The following is a 19,046-nucleotide window of genomic DNA, read 5'->3' as shown; positions in this document are numbered from 1 at the left end:
GGGATAAAGTATGCTGCTTTATTCTTTCACAGATGCTTATGAAACAGCTAAGATGTTGTGTGAGCAGTACTATCTGGTTGCACCAGAGTTGGAAGTTGAAGAATTCAATGGTAATAGGAAGTTCATTTTATTTTAAGTGCTCTAGGAAATACTGGGGAGGGGGGTATATAAGTTTAATAGAACAAGTATAATTGCTAGCTGTTTAGTCAATAGAGTTACAAAGATCATATAAAGAGATGTCTCTTTCCTTGCCCTCCTAATTACTCTCCCTTCTAGGGCAGCAAAGAAGTTAATTAGTTAAATAAAGTGACGCCAGTGGTAGGAGCACCCTAACATAGCGGAGCATTTGTTTAATACTTGATGCTGAGGGGAAAGTGCTGCATGATGAATCAAATATCACTTCCAGCAGCTGCATTTGCTTTCCTCCGAGTTACCTTGTGTAGGTAATTACCAGGCCTCATTCTACTTATCTTCTGATATGACTGCATTCTGTGTTTAATTGTGAAGTATGTTTTCAAGTTCTACTATTACTCGTTTGGAAAGTGAGAGAGAACATAGTTATACAGTTGTCTTTATTTGTTACTTAGGGTACGTCTATGCTTACTTCCAGGTCTGGAAGTAAGCGATCGATCTTCTGGGATCGATCCCGGAAGTGCTCGCCGTCGACGCCAGTACTCCAGCTCAGCGAGCGGAGTACGCGGCATCGACGGGGGAGCCTGCCTGCAGCATCTGGACCCGTGGTAAGTTCGGACTAAGGTACTTCGAATTCAGCTACGTTATTAACGTAGCTGAATTTGCGTACCTTAGTCCGAAGTGGGGGGTTAGTGTGGACCAGGCCAAATTCAGCTTACTACAGTAGATGGAGTGAACTGTGATACCACAAGGGGCATATGTTGAAATTTTTTTTTAGCTAACTGAAGTTTTATTTATTTCTAGCTAAAGCTCCAGACAAGCCTATTCAAGTAGTCTATGTACCCTCACATCTGTTTCATATGCTATTTGAGTTGTTCAAGGTAGGCAAGATTTATTAATGCTCTGATTGTAATTGCATGTTGTAGTTAAGATTCTTCTCAGCCATAATGTTTGCAAAAAAAAATCTTCCTCGTGTTCTCATATTTTTTGTTTTTGAAAGTTTGGAGTGATGTGATGAAAGTTAGCCCTTGAGCCCTTCCCTAGTGCACACACTTCACACTCATTTACACTCCAGTGATGGTTGTACCCTTTTCTGCATTTGGTTAACTCAAAACAGCTTGTGGTAAAATTTCTAACACTAACCTTCATGGTACAGTACAAGACCTTATTATTTTGCTCAGGATTTGTGCCTTATTGGATGGTTTAAATGCTGGGATATTTGGGTGGGTGCTAGTTTTCCTCTTGAGGGATGTCAGTTTTCTTTTTGAATGGTGTAACTTTTAAAAAATTGTTTACTAATTTTCAGAATAACTGACAAGTTAAACTGTAAAGCAGAGAGAATAGGAGAGACATTAAACTGCAAAAATTGTATGTTTTGTGAAATAATGTGCAAGTTCCCTAAAAGGCATAATTGGGCACATGTTATAAATTAAAGAAAACAAATAAATTCAGTAGAAAACAATGTGGAGTTTTTCCAAAGAATATATTTTTCTTTTTGTGTTCTCCGTTAATATGCATGTACTTGACTGCTATCTTTCCCCTGTCCGGTCATGAGCTATATGATATGTGACTTTCTCTAAGACAGAGTTGGTGCCAATTTGTGGAATGATGCTGTAGATGTGTTTGTAAAACTATAAAATATCATTAATGCACTTATATAAAAGTCAAACACACAGTAGTAGTTTTAAGTGGTGTTACATTTGTGATGTACTGTGAGTGCAAATTGTGTTGATTAAATGACTGCAACATAACAGTTTTGATGTGGGTCAGGCACATCAAGGCTTTACTATACTTGCACTTGTCATTTTCAAAGTATAGTGATTTATTTCATCTATATGACTAATACAAGTGTTAATTTCTGTACTGTGGAGGTGGGCGGTCTTGGTATATTTAATGTAGAAATACATTTCTTTACAGTAGAACCTCAGAGTTACGGACATCTCGGAAATGGAGGTTGTTTGTAACTCTGAAATGTTGGTAACTCTTAACAAAACACGGTTGTTCTTTCAAAAGTTTACAACTGAACATTGAGTTAATACAGCTTTGAAATTTTACTATGCAGAAGAAAAATGCTGCTTTCCCTTTATCTTTTTAGTAGTTTACATTTAACACAGTACTGTACTGTATTTGCTTCTTTTTTTGTTTTTGTTTTGTCTCTGCTGATGCCTGATTGTGTACTTCCAGTTCCAAATGAGATTTGTGGTTGACTGGTCAGTTTGTAACTCTGGTGTTCATAGCTCCGAGGTTCTACTGTATTGTTTTGTGCTTTATGGCATTGTATCCAATAGAAATATTAAGTTACTTACAGTAAACTATTACAATATAAAAATGTAATAAATTGATAGTTGACTTGCTGTCAAGTACATCTTGAGTTCACTCAGGTATACCCTCTTCTGTATCCATGTATACAAATTTAGGGCAGTTTTATTCACAAGTTTTTCAGAATAACACAGTGAAAATGTATCCGATTTGTACATTGTTACTAAAAGTATTTATGGTAAAGTTGAGGTGGAGAATATATCAGAATCTAAAACATATGGTTTTAACTTTAGAACTCAATGAGAGCTACAGTGGAATTACATGAAGGTAGGAAAGAAGGCTATCCATCAATTAAAACATTAGTCACTTTGGGGAAAGAAGATCTATCCATAAAGGTAAACTAATAATATTTTTAAATTGCTGAACTGACTTTCAAAGAAATGCTCACATTAGTAATGTTTTTGATAAATTTATCTTTAATTTTACAAGGACTAAATTATGTACTCTGTATAGGTTCTGGCACTCATCCCATTTGCATTAATGTTTTTACAAGTAATTTAAATAATCCTTTGTCTGTATTTGATGCTTGAACTTTCTGTTCCCGAGCAGATATTGAGTGTTCAAGTAAAACCTTGACTTTTTTCTGTAGATAAGTGATCAAGGAGGTGGTGTCCCTCTGAGAAAAATAGATCGTCTGTTTAACTACATGTACTCAACAGCACCTAGGCCTAGTTTGGAGCCAACAAGAGCTGCACCTTTGGTAAGCATCTGTGGGTCAGGGTAAAATATTTTTTCAGAATGTAAGTGCAGTTACACTCCTCTAGTCTCTCTCCTAGAGTAATCTTTTTTCCTACATTAAAACTTCTTGATGTTTTTCTATCACAGAAATTGGATATCATCAGGAAATCTGTGTAGGCAAAACTTACCAGGAGAAAACGCTGTTGATTCTTCACTATTATTCATTTTTAGCAACTTAACTTTGGAGTAGGAAATTACTTTCCTTTGAGTGTCCTGAACACCATATTCTTGGAAATAACTATATCTATCTGCAGTACAGCATTTTAAAACAGATTAATGTGAAAGGTGTTTAGTATCTAAATTAACTAGCCTATAGTGTTTTGCATATACACCAAATAGTAGCCAATTAGCTGAGCCACTTTTTTCAGTATTATAGTACTTACAGAGCACTGCCCGTAAGTAGGAAGTGAGTTTGTATCAGATTTTTTAAAAATGACTTTTATACAGGTTTAAGTCTTTGTCCTCTAAAAATAAAATGAAATCAAAATTTGTTTGTAATGTGTGGTGTCACCAGGTAACTCATTTTAGTCTTTGCTCTTTAATAGTGGCATCTGTCAATCTATTCCCCTTCAGTAGTATCTTCTGTGCCAGATTTACAAAAATGTTCAGCACCTGGTAGCTCCCATTAAGAACAATGGGAGCTGCTGGATGCGGAATACTTTTCAGATTTGGCCCTTCTGTTGTGTAGGATTCCTTGTTACAGGATTTATACATTTTGTATGTATTGGATCATTGAAAAGTTGGTCTAACTAGTGTACCACTTGGCTGCCATTATTTAATAAGAGGATTGGTTAATGACCTACAGTACACTTGCCTCTAATCACAGATACCCCTCTTCTCATCTTGTTTGTTCTGTACAGTTTTTTATGCAGTTTTTATCCTTGAGTATGTCAAGTAAAAAATGGTATCTTGGGCACTCTCCTCTTCATCTTTTAAATACTCTCCTACCAATCATGTTCTTGTGTGGTATTTGGTGGTGGTGGTGAACTCCATTAGTTTGTTTTGCAGTTTCTAAGCAAATAAGAAGATATGATGCCTGCCCCAGAGAGCTTACAATCTAGTTCATACACGTAATGTTTTTGGCATGGAACAATCTCATTGGTACAGAGAAAATTACTGTTTTCCTTCAGGTTATTTGAGTGGAGAGCTTCAAGGCTCCACCTCAACCATCTGCTTCTCTTTTTGGGTATCACATTGTTTGCTTCAGTCTCAGATGCTCCTTCAGTGCAAATGAACCCCAATCTACATCTCTGTTGACTTGCACTTTCATCTTTCTATAGCCCATCTTTCTAACTATTGCTGCTTTTGACTCTTTCAAATTCTAGATTAATACCAAATGCTTCAAAAACAGAAGTGCTCTTTTTCTACAAAATCCTCTTGGATAGTTAACAACGTGGAATGGTCTCTTTAATTCAAACCTGAAGTTTGTTCCCAGTATCAGGAATTGTTTAGTTCTCCTTGACTCCAATCTCTCTTCTTACTGCACCACCTTTGTCTAGAACTCATCCATACCATGAATCTGATAAAATCTCTTATTCATTCCTTAATCACATTTTGTCATCACTACTTTAATTTCTCCTTTTATGGTTTTCCTAAACTCCTGCTCTTTTAAACTTTGTAAGATCTAGACAATTATGAGCAAATTATTTCCTGTGTCATTTTCAGTCGCTTCTTTTCCATCTGTGAATCCAGTTAAAAACCTCTTTCCTGTCTTTCCTAATTCTGTATACAGTCATTGCATTTAATATCTAATCTCTCATCCAGTTAATCTATACCTTCTCACTTGGGACCCAATCCTGCAACAACTGACAAGCATGCTTATTTCTAAGCATGTGCATCAGTGCTTGCAGGATTGGGGCTTTTGCTTATCCAGTTGTCATCTTCTATTTCCCCTGAGATTCTACAAAATTCAGGGGGTGGGGAAGGTGTTACTATTATACTTGTGCTGCCAATCTGTGTGGGAACTCCTTCCCTCTAAATCACTTTCTCTCTAGGAATTCCACTGTAAAATTTGTCTGCCTGTAATTGATACTATATTCCACTTTCATTTTTTCCCATACCAATTTTTTTCCATGAATGGAACCTTCTATTTGTCTCCTAATCTACAAGCCAGTTGCAATTCTATAGCAGGGGTGGCCAAACTTACTGACCGTCCAAGCTGCATATGATAATCTTCAGATGTTTGAGAGCCAGGCGTGTCGGCCAGGGCCCCTACCCCATGAGGCTGAAGCACCAGCCGGGGCTCCAACCCCGAGCTTTCCCCCCCAACAGGGCAGAAGCCCTTAGGCCCAGCACGCACCTTCCACGGGGCTGAAACCCCGAGGCCCACCATCCTGACGCTGGGCAGAAGCCCTGAGTCCCCGCCCCCAGTCTGGTAGATGGAGAATGGGGATGTGGGGGGGCTCCGCGAGCCGCAATTTAACTGTAAAAGAGGCTCACGAGCCGCAATTTGGCTACATCTGTTCTATAGCATTTATACTTCAGTTTTCTTCTACTCTACTCCATCTTCGGGCATCATTTACCTCTTCTGCCCATATGAGCAATTGAAAGAAGGAAAGAAAAGTGATCCTGGCAATTATTGCCCTGGAAGTCTGACTTCTGCCGCCTATGGTAGTGGACCAAATATTGAGAGAGAGAGAGAGAGAGAGAGAAGTCACTGAGTTCTATCACTACATGGCCCATGTGAGTTCAGAAGGAAATATCAAGAGTAATGAGAACCTACAGCACAGATATCTAAATAGAGTGGAGAGGATTTCCAAAGCGAGGCTCACCATCCTGTTTCATCCAATGCAGGAGTTGAGAGATATAAGACCTATTGCTGATTCCATTGTTGAGGGAGATGATATGGTCAACTGCTCAGTTTTTTGGCCACAAAATCAGATCGTTCAGGATAATATAGGAAAGAATTTCCTGTTTAAATTGAATCATTCAGCCCAGCTATACCGTAGGAAGATGTTTTTACATGACTGAATATCAGAGACCATAAAACTTAACTCAATAAAGACCCATCACTCCCGCATAGGAAGGAAGGTCTATACTTCAAATGATTGTATGATACTTATTTTAGTTTATGTAACATATATCAGAACTTGTCGTATAATGTAAAATGATTACTTTTAGTTTTCTGTTTTAACTTTCTCTCCCATTTTTTTAACCGAGCCCATACACAATGTATGAAATGTTACATTGATTTTGGTTTTTGTTCATTGATGAATGTTCCTTCTATTTCAATAACTTCTGCTACAAAATTAGGTCAGTGGAGAAACCTTGTTACCATGGCAGCCAGTCCTGGTGGTAGGCATCAGCAAAAACTAAGCAATTGCTTAGGGCCTCCCGCTACCCCCATTAATTATTAGTATGTGTTGTGTGGGGGAGGCTCCAAAAATATTCCTGCTTAGGGCCCCCTCTGGGCTAGCATTGGTGCTACCAGCATTCTGATCCTGACAAGGTCTTGGGATCTATGTATTTGTAATTGACAAACAACAATTGAGTCCATTAACACTTACGTTTAATGACAGTTAAATCTTTACGAGAACGGTTTAAGTCACACATTTAAAATCTGCTTGATATATACAAGGTAACTATTTATAGTGGGGAAAATGTGCTTTAATTTAGATCTAATAGATATGCTAATAGAGCATGTTTAATACAGCGTGGAATACATTTCCCATGTATCTGCTGCACAGTCTAATGCGTGATGAAAGATTGGTGTTAGAAAGCTTGTTTTCTCAAAGACCAGAGTTTTGCCCCCATTGCCTGTATTCTGTGTCCTAGAGCAAGGACAGCCCTGACACAGCAATTAATGTGTGTTAGTTGGCGTACTTTTACTTGAGAGAACAGGGTCATGTTAAAATAAGATCCCTGGAATCTGAACCTTGTGGCCTTCAAGGTGTCCACCAAAACACTGCATGAAAAATAGGAAGTCTGCTTTCCGAAGAGTGAGCTGGAGAATATTTGGGGAAGCTTTTGGGGTAGAGGGAGCCTATACAGGAAGGATGGGCTCCACCTAAACCAAAGTGGAACCAGACTATTGGCACTTAACATTAAAAAGGTTGTAGAGCAGTTTTTAAACTAGGAGATGGGGGGAAAGCTGACTGCTGCAGAGGAGCATGTGGATCGGACAGAGACTTCTCTTAGGGGAGAGTCTATTGATAGAGATTCTCCAGGTTATAGTCAGGAACAGAGGATGGAGAAGGATAATGTAAGGGCCAGATCAGATGATAAACATTCACATAAAGAATCGGACACATCAGAAAAGGGCAGACAAATAAACAGTGATAAGTTTTTAAAGTGCTTATACACAAATGCTAGAAGTCTAAATAATAAGATGGGTGAACTAGAGTGCCTCGTGATAAAGGAGGATATTGATATAATAGGTATCATAGAAACCTGGTGGACTGAGGACAATCAATGGGAGACAATCATTTCGGGGTACAAAATATATCAGAAGGACAGAACAGGTCATGCGGGAGGGGGGGGGGGAATGGCACTATATGTGAAAGAAAATGTAGAATCAAATGAAGTAAAAATCTTAAGTGAATCCACATGTTCCATAGAATCTCTATGGATAGTAATTTCATGCTCTAATAAGAATATAACATTAGGGATCTATTATCGACCACCTGACCAGGACAGTGATAGTGATGATGAAATGCTAAGGGAAATTAGAGGGGCTATCAAAATTAAAAACTCAATAATAGTGGGAGATTTCAATTATCCCCATATTGACTGGGAACATGTCACCTCAGGATGAAATGCAGAGACAAAATTTCTCGATACTTTAAATGACTGCTTCTTGGAGCAGCTGGTACGGGAACCCACAAGGGGAGAGGCAACTCTAGATTTAGTCCTGAGTGGAGCGCAGGAGCTGGTCCAAGAGGTAACTATAACAGGACCGCTTGGAAATAGTGACCATACTATAACAACATTTAACATCCCTGTGGTGGGAAGAACATCTCAACAGCCCAACACTGTGGCATTTAATTTCAAAAAGGGGAACTATGCAAAAACGAGGGGGTTAGTTAAACAGAAATTAAAAGGTACAGTGACTAAAGTGGAATCCCTGCAAGCTGCGTGGGCACTTTTTAAAGGCACCACAATAGAGGCCCATCTTAAATGTATACCCCAAATTAAGAAACACAGTAAAAGAACTAAAAAGAGCCACTGTGGCTTGGCTTAACCATGTAAAAGAAGCAGTGAGAGAGAGACTTCCTTTAAAAAGTGGAAGTCAAATCCTAGTGAGGTAAATAGAAAGGAGCATAAACACTGCCAAATTAAGTGTAAAAATGTAATAAGAAAAGCCAAAGAGGAGTTTGAAGAACGGCTAGCCAAAAACTCAAAAGATAATAAAATGTTTTTTAAGTACATCAGAAGCAGGAAGCCTGCTAAACAACCAGTGGGGCCCCTCGATGATCGAGATACAAAAGGAGCGCTTAAAGACGATAGAGTCATTGCGGAGAAACTAAACAAATTCTTTGCTTCAGTCTTCACGGCTGAGGATGTTAGGGAGATTCCCAAACCTGAGCCGGCTTTTGTAGGTTACAAATCTGAGGAACTGTCGCAGATTGAAGTGTCACTAGAGGAGGTTTTGGAATTAATTGATAAACTTAACATTAACAAGTCACCGGGACCAGATGGCATTCACCCAAGAGTTCTGAAAGAACTCAAATGTGAAATTGCGGAACTATTAACTAGGGTTTGTAACCTGTCCTTTAAATCGGCTTCTGTACCCAACGACTGGAAGATAGCTAATGTAACACCAATATTTATAAAGGGCTCTAGAGGTGATCTCGGCAATTACAGATGGGTAAGTCTAACATCGGCACCAGGCAAATTAGTCGAAACAATAAAATTGTCAGACACATAGAAGAACATAAATTGTTGGGCAAAAGTCAACATGATTTCTGTAAAGGGAAATAGTGTCTTACTAATCTATTAGAGTTCTTTGAAGGGGTCAACAAACATGTGGACAAGGGGGATCCAGTGGACATAGTGTATTTAGATTTCCAGAAAGCCTTTGACAAGGTCCCTCACCAAAGGCTCTTAGGTAAATTAAGTTGTCATGGGATAAAAGGGAAGGTCCTTTCATTGATTGAGAGCTGGTTAAAAGACAGGGAACAAAGGGTAGGAATTAATGGTAAATTCTCAGAATGGAGAGGGGTAACTAGTGGTGTTCCCCAAGGGTCAGTCCTAGGACCAATCCTATTCAACTTATTCATAAATGATCTGGAGAAAGGGGTGTAAAAAGTGAGGTGGCAAAGTTTGCAGATGCTACTAAACTGCTCAAGATAGTTAAGACCAAAGCAGACTGAAGAACTTCAAAAAGATCTCACAAAACTAGGTGATTGGGCAACAAAATGGCAAATGAAATTTAATGTGGATAAATGTAAAGTAATGCACATTGGAAAAAATAACCCCAACTATACATACAATATGATGGGGGCTAATTTAGCTACAACAAATCAGGAAAAAGATCTTGGAGTCATCGTGGATAGTTCTCTGAAGATGTCCACGCAGTGTGCAGAGGCGGTCAAAAAAGCAAACAGGATGTTAGTAATCATTAAAAAGGGGATAGAGAATAAGACGGAGAATATATTATTGCCCTTATATAAATCGATGGTACGCCCACATCTTGAATACTGTGTACAGATGTGGTCTCCTCATCTCAAAAAAGATATACTGGCACTAGAAAAGGTTCAGAGAAGGGCAACTAAAATGATTAGGGGTTTGGAAAGGGTCCCATATGAGGAGAGATTAAAGAGGCTAGTACTTTTCAGCTTGGAAAAGAGGAGACTAAGGGGGGATATGATAGAGGTATATAAAATTATGAGTGATGTGGAGAAAGTAGATAAGGAAAAGTTATTTACTTATTCCCATAATACAAGAACTAGGGATCACCAAATGAAATTAATAGGCAGCAGGTTTAAAACAAATAAAAGGAAGTTCTTCTTCACACAGGGCACAGTCAACTTGTGGAACTCCTTACCTGAGGAGGTTGTGAAGGCTAGAACTGGATAAATTCATGGAGGTTAAGTCCATTAATGGCTATTAGCCACGATGGGTAAGGAATGGTGTCCCTAGCCTCTGTTTGTCAGAGGGTGGCGATGGATGGCAGGAGAGAGATCACTTGATCATTACCTGTTAGGTTCACTCCCTCTGGGGCACCTGGCATTGGCCACTGTCGGTAGACAGGATACTGGGCTAGATGGACCTTTGGTCTGACCCAGTACGGCCGTTCTTGTGTTCTTATGTGAGGGAAAGGTAGAATAAAGGAATGAATTGGTGTGGGATGGCACGGACAAAAGTAAGGGACAGGAAACAAGAAAGACTGGGTGATAATGGGATTCCATGATGGAGTCTGGGGACAGGCAGTGTGTGTTCTGGGGGTGCCCAAAATTTAGGGGAAGTGGGTTCTGTTTAGTCTTGATCAACTCTTGAGGGTGAATCATGTCAACTGTTAGCTCTCCCAATCCACATGCTTTTTAACTTTAGTAAAATAACTAGTGTCCTATGTCCAGCAAAGATTTGAGTGTTGTTTTTTAAAACGTTTCTTTGGAAATTGATTCTTTTGCTGTCCTAGGAAGAATTCTTCCCTTGTTAACGATTCACAAGAAATAAATGTGCTCTTAAAATGAGATGTCTCCAAGTGATACATATGCCTGTATGTCCTGTGTTAATGGGAGTCTTTGAGAAGTGAGTTTATGGCATGCTGTTTTTTAATTTAAAAGAAAGAGCAAGTAAACAAACAGCTATTTTCACAGTGGAAGCACAGATACTAATAACTATATAACAAGCAGCATGACAAATGTTTCCAGGAATTATCTTCACCATTTCTCTCCTCCATTTCCCTCCAACTTACTGTTATAGCCATCAACTTAAAAGTTGAGCAGTGCTGTAAACCAATCCAGGTCGCTGCATTTAGCTTCTATAAAAATCAGGCAACTTCCCTGGAAGAGTGTGTATGTGTAGTATGTGTGTCTGTAAAGATAGAAATGATAAAGCTGCATGACATGAGAGAATATGTCATGGGAGCTGGGTTATAAAGGTTTTATCAATATGAATTTGGAATAGCTGTATTACTCATGAGTGTTGAAGCCATGCACTAATTGTGTAGGTCATCCCAAACTCATGCTGGTAAAACCTTTATAACATAGCATCCCATTGTGTATTTTAAAATCCAGGCCTGATCCTCAGCTGATGTAAATCCCGTGTAGCATTGTTGACTTCAGTGGAGCTGTGCCATTTTACACCAGCTAAGGATCTAACACCACATATCTTACAGTCTACCAAGGCTAGAAACATTGTATTGGAATGGGGGTTTCCTGGCTTTCCAAAATATAAAATGCCCAGGTCTTGCCCTAAAGAATCATAAGGTACACCTCTCACAAGAAACTCTTCCACTCTGTGTACACATTTTTGTTTGTAACACAATATACATACTAATAATTTTAATGTATATCAGGGGTCAGCAACGTTTGGCACGCGGCTCGCCAGGGTAAGCACCCTGGCGGGCCGGGCCAGTTTATTTACCTGCTGACGCAGCAGGTTTGGCCGATCGCGGCCCCCGCTGGCCGCGGTTCGCCGTCCCGGGCCAATGGGGGCGGCGGGAAGCCGCGGCCAGCACATCGCTCGCCCGCGCTGCTTCCCGCCACTCCCATTGGCCCGGGACAGCGAACCGCAGCCAGCGGGGGTCGCGATCGGCCGAACCTGGCGCGTCAGCAGGTAAATAAACTGGCCCGGCCCGCCAGGGTGCTTACCCTGGCGAGTCGCGTGCCAAACGTTGCCAACCCCTGATGTATATACATATATATCGTGTGTGTTCATTGCATGTATTACTCTATTTCCTTGAGGACCTTACGTGATATTTACCTTCTTTTCTGGGAGGCAGATTTTGGGTCTGAACTGATGGAAAGTTTCAGCTTTCAAGATGGTGGCCGTAGCAATAAGTATAGTCCCCCCAGTAGATATATGCTTGTGTAGTGAGTGACTCATTGCAATTTGATTCTACTTTTCCATACAGTTGAAAGTGTATCACTCAAGAGGAAGACAGTATGATGTACTTTACTTTTATAATTAAGGTCCTAAATGAAGGAGATGAAGAGGAGAAGACAGAGCAAAATTATAATAATGCAGTTTGTACGCAATGTGATGCTTGTACCATTGTTGATTTTCTGTAAAAGGTCAGGGCTGAAGTTCTTTGGCAGAGCTATGTGAGGAAGTTAGCACAGCAACTCACGTACATAGTGCCTGGCTCAAGCCAGGGTTATTAACACTAACCTTATTAGTAACTTTTCTCTGAAGTCTGTCAAGATGACACATTAACAGCCTTACTATGCAACATGTTACTGGATATTGGTGGTACTAGAATTCCCGTACATGGTTTCTTACAACAGCTCTGTTCATCATTACTGCCCCCCAAACAGTGCGTGGACTTGCTAGGGAGCCACAGAGGTGAGTGATTCCTCTAGTCAGTGAGTTAGTTAGCCAAGAAGCTGGAGCAGCCATTTGCTTGTTCACGTTTGTGGGATGTGATTCTTCACAAGGACTAGATTATATAAATGACTGAATGTTAAATGAGCATTTTGGTCCTTTTCCTGTGCTTCTGGTTTGCCTTTCTTGTTGTTTTGCTGTAGTTCAGACTTTTTTGGCAGCATTTTGTTGTTCATTGCTTTGTAAGAGCATAGTTTTCAAACACTTTATGTTTATTGCAGCCTATCTTTCTTGCTTTGGAAAGTCCTTTCCAATATAGGGGGATTCAAACAAATAACAAGTATTGTGATTCTCTGTCTCAGCTGGGCACACGTTGTGGGGGGCTGAAACAGGGCATGCTCCGCTCCTGTCTTTTTGCATCACAGAAACCTGCTTAGACTCCCTTAGTTGTTTATCCAACTGTGCCATTCATTTACAGTCTCTTTCAGCAGTACTATTTGCAGTGTACCCTGTGCTTTTGGCCCTTCCCCCAGGGCCTGAGAGGAGCTGAGGTCTTTTTTCTCTGAGATCTCCATGAGACTGGGCTCAGCTAGCCCTGATCCTCTCTCCCCCTCGCTGCTTTCCTGTGCCCTTCTTATCAGTCGTGAGCTGATGGGCCAGTTGGCTCTTCAGCCCACCCATCCTCCCTCCCCCCCCCCCCACACACACTCCTGAGTGGGGTAATTTAAGTTCATTATCTAATCATCCTTTTCTGCGGGAACTGAGTGATCAGAGTGTGCAAGCTCACCTGGTACTCTCTGCACTCTGTCACAGAGTGAAAGCTTGGATCTGTAGGTAAAAACTATCTGCAGTGAAAGAGAAGACTGCCAGTATGAGGCCTTAATGTTCAACAGAAGGGCTACTATGCTGCAGCATGATTTTTTTTGATGATGGGTAACCATAGCAAGGACTATCTGCCTATTACTATTTTGTATATTATTAATAAAGTTGGAGTCATTACTTTCCCTACACCTCCCGTCTGTCCTCCATTGCAGCATGTTGCAACATGCCATCAACAGTCATTGGTCTACATTGCTAGATCAGCTGAAGTATGCAGGGCTGTGTCTTGCTTTTTCCACATTCTATTCCAAGATAATAAACTGCTGTCAGCTACTCAGTACCACCACCAATGAATGGAATATTGCAGCACAAGCTATCTCATGAGAGAGCTGTACAGAGCATCACCCTCTCTTGTTTGGTAGGGACTGCTTACTGTTTGTGCTGCTAAATTAGCTGTATTCTTGGGAAAGTAACCACATGCACGAGCTAGTCTACTAAAGCCTCTAATCCGATTTGGTCCTTATTTTTGTATGTTGCCAAAATGTATACAGCTGGTGGTGATTTTTCTCTTTAATATTTAAGCGAGTAAATCTTGTATAGGCAGAAAGAAGGCTGCAATATGTTATATAGGCTGAGGAACAAAAGAAAGTCTGAAGGGCAAATTGATGCAAATAGGGTAATTAGCTTTCTTTAACTTCGTTTTGATAAATAATTATAGCTCATACAGTGTATTGATTTTTAACTTCCTCACCACAAATTTTTGTTTTGTTTTGTAGGCTGGATTTGGGTATGGTTTGCCAATCTCTCGTCTTTATGCTAGATACTTTCAAGGAGATCTCAAGCTCTATTCAATGGAAGGCGTGGGTACAGATGCTGTAATTTATTTGAAGGTAACAACTTGATTCCATCATAAGATAGTAAAGCTCTCAGTAATTAATTCTCTTGTCAGACAGAACAGTCAACTGTTCCTCATTTCACACTTAAATTTGTTTCCAGTGTATATGTACAGTTTTTTTAACTTGTATTATTGTACTTTATTTAAATCAGACATACAGAATCTAAAAACTGAAGAATAAATGTAGCATTTTTGACCACAGGCTTTGATATTGAATTAGCTTGTTTCCAGTATTTTTTTATCCCTTAATGTTGGGTCTTTGTTCCATATTTTGATTTTGATCCATATTAAGTGATGAGATACCCAAGACCCTGGTGTGATGGCAGGCAACTTTTGTTAATACTTTTGTTCTTTTGGTTTCTGACACTTGTGACCACAATTAAATTGGGAGAGCAGGAATGAAGTGCACATTGGAGTGTAGAAGAATGATACAGATTAAAATGTTCCATTTCTATTCTTTTTTTTCTCCTCCTCTCAGTCTTCACTTTTACTTCTCCCATCTTTGGGGCTCACCCCTTTAGAACGAGCTTTGCCCCTAGCCAATGAAGGTTAGATAATTATTGTTTGGAATTTACCAAGGATTGATTCTCCATCACTGGCAAGTTTTAAATCAGGATTGGATGTTTTTCTAAAAGATAAGCTGTAGGAACTATTGTGGGGAAGTTTTGTGGCCTGTGTTATACAGGAGGTCAGACTAGATCATCACAAAATAGAGACACTCTCATGGCGAAGGTTCTGCCAGCCGCTCCCTCTCTCTTATATTAAGGGAGTTCCCTCTCGAGTGTGTCTGCTGAGCTCAACTGTAGCAGCATATCCTGGGGGGAGAGGCATCACTCAGGTAACCAGGTCGCAAATAAATCAGGGCATTTAAAGCCAACTGCTTGAATCCAACCCAGAAGCTTATTTCAAGCCAGTGCATGTCACATAGTGCTAGTCTGTGCAGCTGCACTGAGTAAGCACTGAATAAGTAATTCTCCAATGGCTTCATCTTCTGAATGGTACCAAAGTGTAACCCCACGTCGAGTGCATTACAATAATCTAATCTTGGTTTGACAAAGGTATGGATAAGTGTGGCAAGGTCCTAACTGGAGAGAGAAGGTGAATGTTGGTGGGCTTACTCACCAGCCCAGGAAAATGCAATAAATAGAAAAAAACTGTTACCTTTGCATCCAGGAGCAGCCCAGGATCTAACAGAAACCCCAAGTTGTGCACTGGTGTTACAACTCACAGTTGTGGTCCCTCTTTGAATTCTACCATCTCTTCCAGCTGCTTCCCCATGACCCACCAACACTATCTCAGTCTTGCCTGGATTGCGTCAAGCCAGCTGGCTTCAGTTCTAGATTCAGATTAATCATGTTAGATCTAGGGCAGTGGCTCTCAACCAGGGGTACATGTACCCCTCGGGCTACGCTGGGGTCTTCCAGGGGGTACATCAAGTCATCTCGATATTTGCCTAGTTTAACAACAGGCAACATAAAAAGCACTAGTGAAGTAGGTACAAACTAAAATTTCATACAGACAATGACTTGTTTATACTGCTCTATATACTATACACTGAAATGTAAGTACAGTATTTATATTCTAAATGATTTATTTTATAATTATATGGTAAAAATGAGAAAGTAAGCAGTAATAGTGTGCTGTGACATTTTTGTATTTTTATGTCTGATTTTGCAAGCAGGTAGTTTTTAAGTGAGGTGAAACTTGGGGGTACGCAAGACAAATCAGACCTCTGGAAAGGTTGAGACTCACTGATCTAGGGGAATGGACCTGCCAAAATAGTTCTAAAAAAACCAACTAAAGGGCCCCCTAAAACTTTTTTCTTTTAGCCGCTTTCTTTTTATTCTCTTTGTAGCCACCATTCCCATGGAGACGGGGAGCATTTCAAAATGGATTTTTTTCATGGATTTTTATTGCAATATGGTCAACCCATTTTGAACTGAGTCACCATAAGCATAGTCAAAGTGGCTTCTAAAATACCATGTGTGGGGGACATGTAAATAGTTGAAACTTTTGTTGAATGCAGAAGTTAGTGTTCACAAAGAGTCTGTTATCATGTCTACCACTTTGTTGCTGAGAAACGTACAATAATCTCTTACCATTGCTTTCGTTTTATAGGCTCTTTCAAGTGAATCATTTGAAAGACTTCCAGTTTTTAATAAGTCAGCATGGCGACACTACAAGACTACACCCGAAGCTGATGACTGGAGCAATCCTAGCAGTGAACCCAGGGATGCATCTAAATACAAAGCTAATCGATAATTTACCACCTTTGTCTCTCCCGAAGACAACTTCTGCATTCAGTTTAAAGTCTATGCTTTGTTCCAAAATCCTCTGAACCATAGTAGCCAATTACTTCCATACAAAGTCCTATCAGGGCACTGAAATTACAAAAACAAAGTGATGTATGAGACTTAAGAAAAGCACTAAGCATTTTTGGTGTGGGTGGTGTTATAACAACTTTACCAAAATATGCTTGGTTAGTTTGGTTTTATATTGACAAATGAGATTGCACTTAAGTACACAACTGTATAGTGAAAGGGTATTACTTCTTAAAGGCCAGTTTTTATGCACAAATAAAAATCAGCAAAATCTGTAGAATCCCTTTAATAGTCAATAGCATCTGACATAGCAATATTATGTACCAGACAAGTTCTAACATAGCTGAATGTGTGCTTAGAAAATCCACTCTTCGCTGCAGTTTCATATTGCACAGTCAGTGTCATCTGTTATATAAAATCCTTTTGGGCTCTTCAGATCTTATAGCTAGTGACAATAGAGATGCATAGTTCTTAGAAGGTATCTGTAGCTTTAAATTGATGCTTTCCCCATATTCCCAAATCCATTTGTCAAGTGCATCCAAAAATATATATTCTTGTAAGGCATTGCAACTTTCACCTCTTAATATGCACCTTAATGTTTTACTGAATTTGCACAAAATGCCAAATGATAAATCACATTAATTATTTTAAGAAAAGATTATAAGGGGTCAATGCTTCTCTCCATTCTTGCAAGTAACTCCCATTGATATAGAGGTGAGAGAATAAATTTTATACGTGATGTTCTTTGCCTGTCAGATACTTTTTTGCTTTGCTTTTGGGAAAGCATACTGAGAAACCAGACAGCCAGTCATGTAAGTGAATTTGCCTTAAGAATTTTGGTCACTTGGAACCTGATTAGTTGTAAAACGGTAAATAATTTGCCAAGTTATTTATCTATGTAGCAAAAGACAATAGTCTGATAATTTGAATTTGTACTATATAGAGAGAGTTGTTGCACCTTGGCTTTTGGAAAGCATTACTGATCTAAATATTATTAAACTGGGAGCATAATAGAAACAATGAAGGATAATTAAAAATAGGAAATGGCTGATAAGTTGATGACTTCTTCCAAGGAGAGAGAGATTCATTAAACAGCATTCTCTAAAATTGGTTGAGAGTTACTTATGAATGTCAAGAAGCTGTACTATACCAAGTTTCCACCAAATATTGCCTCTGATATTGTGGGTCCATAGAGTGTACTATAGAGGTTAGGCGTTCTGGTAATATCCTAACTACAAGAGTAAAGGTAGAATGGGTTATAATGACAACTGTACTTGAAGATGTACCCTCAGTATCTCTGTGGTGTTTTGATATTTTTTGAAAGATATTGCAAGATTTTAACTAGACAAAACTTGTTTACTAAAACTCAGCAAAATGTCCCTTTGTCCTCCTGAACATTTATTTTGTAAGAATTAGTCTGTTAGATAAATAAGGAAAAGGTGAGAACTTCCTGGATATTTTTTAAAAAAACTTAGTTTGAGTTAGAGTAATGATGTTACTTTGCACTTACATAGCACATTTCATCCCAAGAATCTCAAAGCACCTTGTAAGCAATTTAGTCTTTCAGTACCCCATTTTTTGATGCACAAACTGAGAAAAGATAAACTCCTGATCCTGCAGACACTTCCACATACTTGTATGGAAGTTAACCACCTGTAAAATTGTGTGCAGGATTGAGGGCCAATGTTAAACAATAATCCCCCATGGTTGCAGACACCACTAAAGAGAGAGAAAGCTGCCATTCACATGCTACAGCCAGGTGGTCCATCTGTCACTGTGGAAAAATCAGTGTAGTCACTGAAGAATACTTTAAATGGCTAGAGCCTTAATTTTAAAGGACACATTAGACCAGAAATCTAGTCACTTTGGGGGGAAAAAAAATCTGTTCCTGCCATCTTTTGTACTTTTACAATCTCCTTCTTTTTAAGTTGTATCCTTGTTGCTGTTTGAAAGACTCCCCCCAAAAATAGATGAAAACTGGTCTTATGGGGAGACTGTGAAACTGATTATACAAGAAGTGGCAAAATGTAAAATTTGCTTGAAAATATAATTGACTACGAACTTCAAAGAACGGAATATATGTATGAAAAGTGTAAAATTTTTGCAGTTATTAGGAAAAAGTCATGTTATGACGCATTGAGTGATTTTTAGGTCTAGACTGCTTCTGTTTGGGGAAATTTTGGCTGACTGGTGGTTTATAAATGAAAATGAATAAAATAGTCCATGCAGAGGAATGTTAAGCAGAAATTCCCTTTTGTGTAGCAGAAGTACATTAAGAAAATAAATACAGAAGCCAGTGAATGAGAAGTGAAGATATGAAGGGCAAGTGTTACCATAATTGCTGAGTCACTACTTTAACTAAAACAATTTGTTTGGTATTCAAGGCTAATCTG

General features: G+C 39.3%; 1 protein-coding gene across 1 annotated transcript in view; it reads left to right on the top strand.

The window, feature by feature from the left end:
- PDK3 (pyruvate dehydrogenase kinase 3) overlaps window positions 1–17,774 on the top strand; it is an 84,864-nt gene extending 67,090 nt beyond the window's left edge. Inside the window, exons 6-11 of the mRNA XM_065407026.1 lie at window positions 33–110; window positions 937–1,013; window positions 2,685–2,786; window positions 3,041–3,151; window positions 14,214–14,327; window positions 16,451–17,774. Coding sequence (XP_065263098.1) covers window positions 33–110; window positions 937–1,013; window positions 2,685–2,786; window positions 3,041–3,151; window positions 14,214–14,327; window positions 16,451–16,594 — 626 coding nt within the window. The 3' untranslated portion in view covers window positions 16,595–17,774. The remainder of the gene's footprint in view (window positions 1–32; window positions 111–936; window positions 1,014–2,684; window positions 2,787–3,040; window positions 3,152–14,213; window positions 14,328–16,450) is intronic.
- The last annotated feature ends 1,272 nt before the right edge of the window (window positions 17,775–19,046 follow it).

This window comes from Emys orbicularis, chromosome 1 (assembly GCF_028017835.1).
Source record: "Emys orbicularis isolate rEmyOrb1 chromosome 1, rEmyOrb1.hap1, whole genome shotgun sequence".
NCBI classification, from domain to species: Eukaryota; Metazoa; Chordata; order Testudines; family Emydidae; genus Emys; species Emys orbicularis.
The sequence above is the reverse complement of the archived record's forward strand: the minus strand, read 5'-3'. Positions and strand labels throughout refer to the sequence as shown.